The sequence below is a fragment of the Leuresthes tenuis genome, unplaced genomic scaffold, assembly GCF_036924035.1.
Source record: "Leuresthes tenuis unplaced genomic scaffold, fLeuTen1.0.hap1 SCAF_4, whole genome shotgun sequence".
In the NCBI taxonomy this organism is placed as follows: Eukaryota; Metazoa; Chordata; class Actinopteri; order Atheriniformes; family Atherinopsidae; genus Leuresthes; species Leuresthes tenuis.
The window spans coordinates 22,510,692-22,517,131 of NW_027325358.1; the positions used below are offsets into that span (position 1 = coordinate 22,510,692).

At 43.9% G+C, this 6,440-nt stretch overlaps 1 protein-coding gene across 3 annotated transcripts in view; it reads right to left on the reverse strand.

Moving 5' to 3' along the window:
• Positions 1-6,209, reverse strand: part of fam184b (family with sequence similarity 184 member B) — a 28,013-nt gene extending 21,804 nt beyond the window's left edge. For 2 of the 3 annotated variants that reach the window (XM_072383246.1, XM_072383245.1), the window contains exon 1: positions 5,609-6,209. In XM_072383246.1, coding sequence (XP_072239347.1) covers positions 5,609-5,761 — 153 coding nt within the window. In that variant the 5' untranslated portion in view covers positions 5,762-6,209. The remainder of the gene's footprint in view (positions 1-5,608) is intronic. The other variant, XM_072383247.1, reaches the window with a different exon arrangement.
• Positions 6,210-6,440: the final 231 nt, after the last annotated feature.

Genomic DNA, 6,440 nt, shown 5'->3' on the forward strand with positions numbered 1-6,440 from the left:
AATAAACAGGGAAAGATGTAACAACTGTAAGAAAAGATTCTCTTTTAAAAGGAACATGATGCCTGTGTGATGTGAACTTTTTCAACCACGAGGGTGTGTGAGGGTCAGCTGACTGCATGCAGCCCAAACACTTTGTAGCCACACTGACTGAGAATGCCAGCTATGCATGCACCTGGACCAGTCTGTTCACTGCTTGATGCTTGTTTTGAGGTTTAAGGCTTGTTTTGCTGTGGTTTTGATAAGGCGAATTACAATTTCCTTTAGGAATTTTTTTTCCATCAGTAGCTGAGAAATAAGCAAAGGTCAATTGACTGAGAAGTGCTTTGTGTTAGATTTTTCAACATTGTTGAAAGTAATTACGCAATAATTTAAAGCCATAACAGTCATTTTATTGTTTTTTATTGGACTTTATTTGCTTAACTTTCCATTTTCTTTTTGGTTTGACTTTAAATCTCTGTGTATGTTTCCCTGAAATGATTTTGTCCCCTTTTATTGGACTTTATTTGCTTAACTTTCCATTTTCTTTTTGGTTTGACTTTAAATCTCTGTGTATGTTTCCCTGAAATTATTTTGTCCCCTTTTATTGGACTTTATTCGCTTAACTTTCCATTTTCTTTTTGGTTTGACTTTAAATCTCTGTGTATGTTTATTTTGTCTCTATATATTTCCTCCGTATTTAAGAGAAGTACTGTGCGTCACAACAGCAACCGATACCAATACTAGCCCATCAACACATAATGCACAGCCAATTTTCTGAGCTGGCAGCTTTACGATGACAACTATTAAACCGGCTCCGGGGTAAAAATTCTATAAAACACAAATGGTAGAAGTCAACAGTGATTCGACAAACTGTGTTAAACTACGTTAACCATAGACTTGTGAGCCAGCACAGTGCAGCTTTATGCAGTGACGCCTGCTCTCATCTCTGGTGTCTCTCTCCCATCTCCCCATATAGAGCATGACGGACACACATATGAAATACGGCCTATGTCCCCCCCACTACTCACTTTAACCTCTACGCCATGTTGACAGTGTCATCATCTGCTCCTGGTGACCCTGACGTCTCACTTACCCACTTGCAGAGGTGTGTGTGTGTGTGTGTGTGTGTTTGTGCGCACACACACAAGGCTGTACGCAGGAGATACATGGGCTCATATTTTACCCGGACGCCTCTCTGTCTGCAGCACACAGCTGGCACAGCACTGCTGGACATTCCCTCGATGTGTGTTTCCGTGCGTGTGTTACAACCCTCTTTTGCACAAATACCCACAGTACCTCAAAACTGTCAATCTAGAGTAGTCTTAACGTGTATTTTGTATAATCCCGCCCCTGATATCGATCCCGTCACAGAATCCTGTCAAACAGCGATACACTTTGTCACGCTGGCTATTCGATCGCGTCACGGTGCACGAACTTTGGCTCATGACACAGAGGAATGAAGGGTGAGCTGAAACCAGGGCAGGCTCTGAGGGGGCTGTATGTGTGTGTGTTTGTGTGCTGCTCTTGGTCGTCCTCATCAGCTGGTTTGAAAGTGAGAGCAAGTAGAGAAGCATGGCAGGAGAGGAGAAAAAAGAGGACAGTTTAACCAGGGGTTCTTCTGAGACTTGTTGATGATGCAGGCGAGAGGTTGGAACCCTAACGGACTGTGGCGTCCACCTGACCATCACACCAGTCTGTAATGGTTGAATACCTCAGTTTCAAACTCTGTCCATTAATATGCTGCTGAATCAGCCGGCACTCTTCTGGGAGGGTTTGGTTTCTGATACATTTTGGAAGCTGGCTGCCGGGATTTACTCTTTCAAATGCAAAAACATCAATGGGGTCAGTCAGTGCCGTTGGCTGATATGGCCTGACTCAGGGTCTATATTGCAAATAGGTCTGTCACAATGCACAATTAATCATGTAATTTAGATTTTTTTTTTTTTTGATAATCATGTGTAATCAATGTGGACACAGTATATCCACCATGTGAAATTTCTGTTTATGAAGTCTAAAAGGCAAACAACATTTGTGCGACAAATAATTTTCCCCTAAAATTTCATAAAACAGAGAGCACTGATTGCAATTCATCCTGAAAGCTGCATTTAGGTCATGCCTGCGCATGCTGGTCAAGTTCTGCCACACCAAACAAGCAGGATCCATTCTTACAATGGGATGTTCATCATTTTAAAAGACGAAAAGATCCTCCTCAAGCATGAAATCTGGGAGCATATCCTTTGTCTTAAATATAATCATAGTTCACATATAGATACTAGGATTTTCTTTTATTTGAACTAAAAGATTCAGCCCAGGCCAGGAAAATTGTCTGCAGACATATTGCTGTGAAATGTAAATCTGAGCAGTCACTGCATGATCTACAAAATGGAAATATGAAGAAATTCCAATCTGCTTGTTGTAAGAAATGTTTTTTTTTTCTTAGACTTTTCTCTCATCCTTACTTTTTTCTTTATTAACAATGGATGGTTGTATCTCTTCCACTGATTTAAATCTCTGCCAAGTGTTTTTGCTTCACCTCTGTCGTGGTTACTCTCTCTGCATTACAAGTGGAATAAAATCAATTCTTGATCTTTTTCATTTAAAATTAAAACACGATATTCATGTGTAAATTATATGGATAAATCACTTACTAACTCACTCATCAGTGTATCTGTTCAACTGATCTGTAATGTTTTAGCACTGATCATTAGCGGGCCTCGCTTAACCCTTTTTTCCACTCTGGCCTCGTTCAGGTGATCAGACCAAATGGTTTTTGGCATATTCAGATCGTATAAAGTCTGGACAACCAAATTATCCTTTATTGAAATCCTGAAATCAAATCGGTTCCAAAACTCATCTGAAAATGCTTTGAAATCCAATTCAGATTGAATATCTACAGATGGTTCTATGTCCAGGTGCTCAGTCTGCTTCAACTAATCTGATCTGCCTGCAGTATAAACATCGCCTAAAATGGTTTATCTTGAAGAAAGAGGGAAGATTAAGACATTGCAATGGAATTAAAAGAAATGTTCATTGTGCAGGACTGTGTGCTACTTTCTTCGACTTCTCATAGACTTTGAATAAACCACACTGCTGAATGTGAAACACATTTCTCTATCCTAAAACTTTTTTTAATCCCTGAGGGGGAATTCCCAGCATACCCTGTACACAATCACTTTAGATTAATTAAATCCCCTTCACCAGTTTCAGTATCAAACCGATTAATGCATTAACAATTATGTTAGAATTCAATCAATTTTTCTGAAATGTGCCGTTGTGCAAAATGTGTGGTTGCACATTTGATACATTTATAGTTTTACTTTGACTAAAAATCTTGATGCATGACTTGGAGGGTTTCTATTGAGATGTTGGTGCTCTCGTCATTAATTAAAAAAGTTTTTTAAAGGACATCAGAGCACTTCTCCCTCTTTTTTTTTTTGATGCCTCTGATTCAGCTTTTTTTTCTTCTTCTTTTTTCTTTTTCCAGGTGTAAATCTCAAGGCTCTAGGCCTGAAAGCTCGGTCAGAGAGTGGCCTCTTCCTACTGTAAATCCGGACTCGAGATCCCAGTATCGATCCTGCCGCTCGATAGTGTTATTCATGTAACCTCACAAGTCAGTGCCCTTGCTTATTGACAATAACTTCATAGTCAGCAAGGCATGAAATTAATGATCTGTTTAGCTGAAGAAGGAATGAGATGTAGACTGACTGGTCGTTGCACAGAGAAGTATGGCAAAGAAACAAACAGCCACATACCTCACACATGTCAAAGAGGGTACTAAGCGTGCTGGATTACAAAGCAGGGAGCACTGTGAGGGTGCATGTGGTCAGCACAGGAAATCCAAAGATAGAATTAAAGCTGTAACACTTTAAAATGCTACTGTTGATCTCTGCGAGCCATGTCAAGGAGACCACCCTTTGTATTAATGTGAGTGTGTGTCTGCCTGTTCACGCGCCAGCTCATGAGAACATTCAGAACAGCTGGCCTGACATGGTCAGCTCCCGCTTTCTTCCCATTGGCTTGCTCCGCCATGTAAACACACTCCAACTGGTTTATCTTTAGCAGCACCCATTCAGCCAGGACGGGCTGCTCGCACTGATGGAGAGGAAGGGGAGGGCACGGATGGAGGTAGATGAAGAGGGAGGGTGGGGAAGGGGGCTGTGGAAGTCAAGCATAAGGGAGGATGGATGATAGGAAGCGAGAGGGACGGGTATACGTGAGGAGATGTGTTGAGGACAAGTGCACGTGCGTATGTGCGCCTCCATGTTCATGCACACGGAAGAGAGGTTATTAAATATATAAGGTTACCACAGCTGACCCATTTCCCACTTCCTCTCCACTCTATACCCTGCCCCAAAACACTCAAATAAACCATGTGTCACAAGCCAAGCATCCCGGAGCTTACACCAAATATCAGATTTGATGATTCTTATATTTCAGCAGCGCTCTGGGTTTCAAGTTTTGTTCCCTGTGGTCACCAGAGCTAAAGCGGGCTTGGCATGGCGTGCATAAAGTTTCAAGACGGAGAAATGAATCCAGACTTCTGAGGAGGAATATTATGACAGAGGGAGCGGCTGAAGGTCGGGGGCCTCTGGCAAACGCCCCTAACAAGCACAGACACAAGTGCTGACCTCTCATCTGTGTCATCTTTGCTCATGTGTGCCTGCGTATATGAGCAGGAACCTTGCAAACGACGCACACTCGTACCCCTGGACACACACAGGCACTTACAGGCTGCACAGAGGTGTACCCATAAGGGAAGTGCACAGTCATCAGTAATTGTCATTGCTCAACAAGCAGCGGGGTCATGCCCTGTCTCTGTAAGCATTATTGTGAAGCACAGAAGAGAGTCCCCACATAGCAAAGCTTAAAAGTATGAAATACAGCTACTGCTGCTGTCAAGCAGCTCTGCCTGCACACTGACATATGCACATGGAGGAAGATAAACAGCATAAACATTAGAGTTCATTTTTAAAAAATGCATTTATGATAATTGCAAATACCAGTGGGAGGTGGTTAGAGCCTCATAAGTGTTGAAAAGGGCTATCTATCTTTATCTCATATATTTCTCCCTTCATTCACATTCTTTTGGATGCATTTTTGGTCAATTTTCGGTTCAAGCTGAACAAGAGGTGCAGTCTGTAATCTGCAAACCCAAATAACACGCCAATGCATGGTTAATATAATCCATAAATTAACTGATTATCACATCAGTCTTCACATCGCTGCGTGCTTATGTGGCTCTCAGTTCGCAGGAGATCTGCAGCCTACACCTAAAGCTCTCAGTGATCTACAGTATGTCAGATTACCGTCAGTCACGAAGACGCATGAACCTGATCCAAGTTTCCTAATCCTTATTCCACAACCACAACATGAAGTGATTTCACAGCCGTAAAGCTTAGAGCTGACATTAGAAAGCTTCTGTGGCTTTTTTATTTTCCTCCCTTCTCATATAACCTATTTTCTCATATCTCAGATGTCTATAAACATTTACATTTTGCCTCTAATGTCTGTTGGTGACCATCACTGGGTGTTTCATGGCAGATACCGAGGCAGCCATCAGATCCTCCAGTCAGCCCGACAGAGAGGCATCGGGCGGCGCGCCTCTCTCGGCTTCAGCGGCAGGTCTTACCTTGGTGAGCTGGGCGATCTTCTTGCACATCTTGCTGTGCATCTGGTAGTCATACAGCTCCTGCTCGATATTGGAGAACTCTGCCGCAGTCCCGTTCACGGCGGAGCCCTGCCCGGGGGGCTGTGCAGCCTTACCGGCGCCTGAAGCCATCATGAAACCCACCCCCAGGGGAACTTCCCAAGACCGGAGGACTGTAAGAAAAGATCCCGCCGCCGCTCAGATGAAGATTCCCACCAAAAACGCGTCAATTTTCTACTCGTGCATCTCATTCCTCTTTCGGCTGACCCTCTCCCGTGAACAGCATCTCGAGGAATTCGCTGCAAAACATTTGGTTGTAGATCGGCGGGGATCTCCTCGTGCGCTCGGGCTGCTGCCCCCCTCTCCCGCTGTCCGCCCGGTGATCGCCGAGGTCACACTCTGGAAGTCCATCGGGGACGCGCTCGCGCCAACCGACCCTTTCCTGCTGTCAACAGATATTTTTGTTCTGTTATTCTAATAGGGAGCTCTAGAGGATGAAAGCATACAGTCCAACCACCTGTCTCGCGGCAGGGGCGGAGAGGGGCGTGTGTATCTATGGAACATTACCGGAGACAGCTCGAGAGGCGCACTGCTGCAGTGCTACCCCGCCCCTACCGGCGCTGCTGTATCAATGCCGATCGGGACGAGAGGGAGGGGCGGGTGGTCTCTGGGGTCCAGTGTGATCTGTCAGATACACAAACGTGCACAGTGGGTATTTTCACTGAAGCTGATTGCCTAAGGCAAAACACAAATCCAGCTGTGAATTTAATTGATAATATATTCTATATACGGTGGCCCTGATGTGCAAAACACG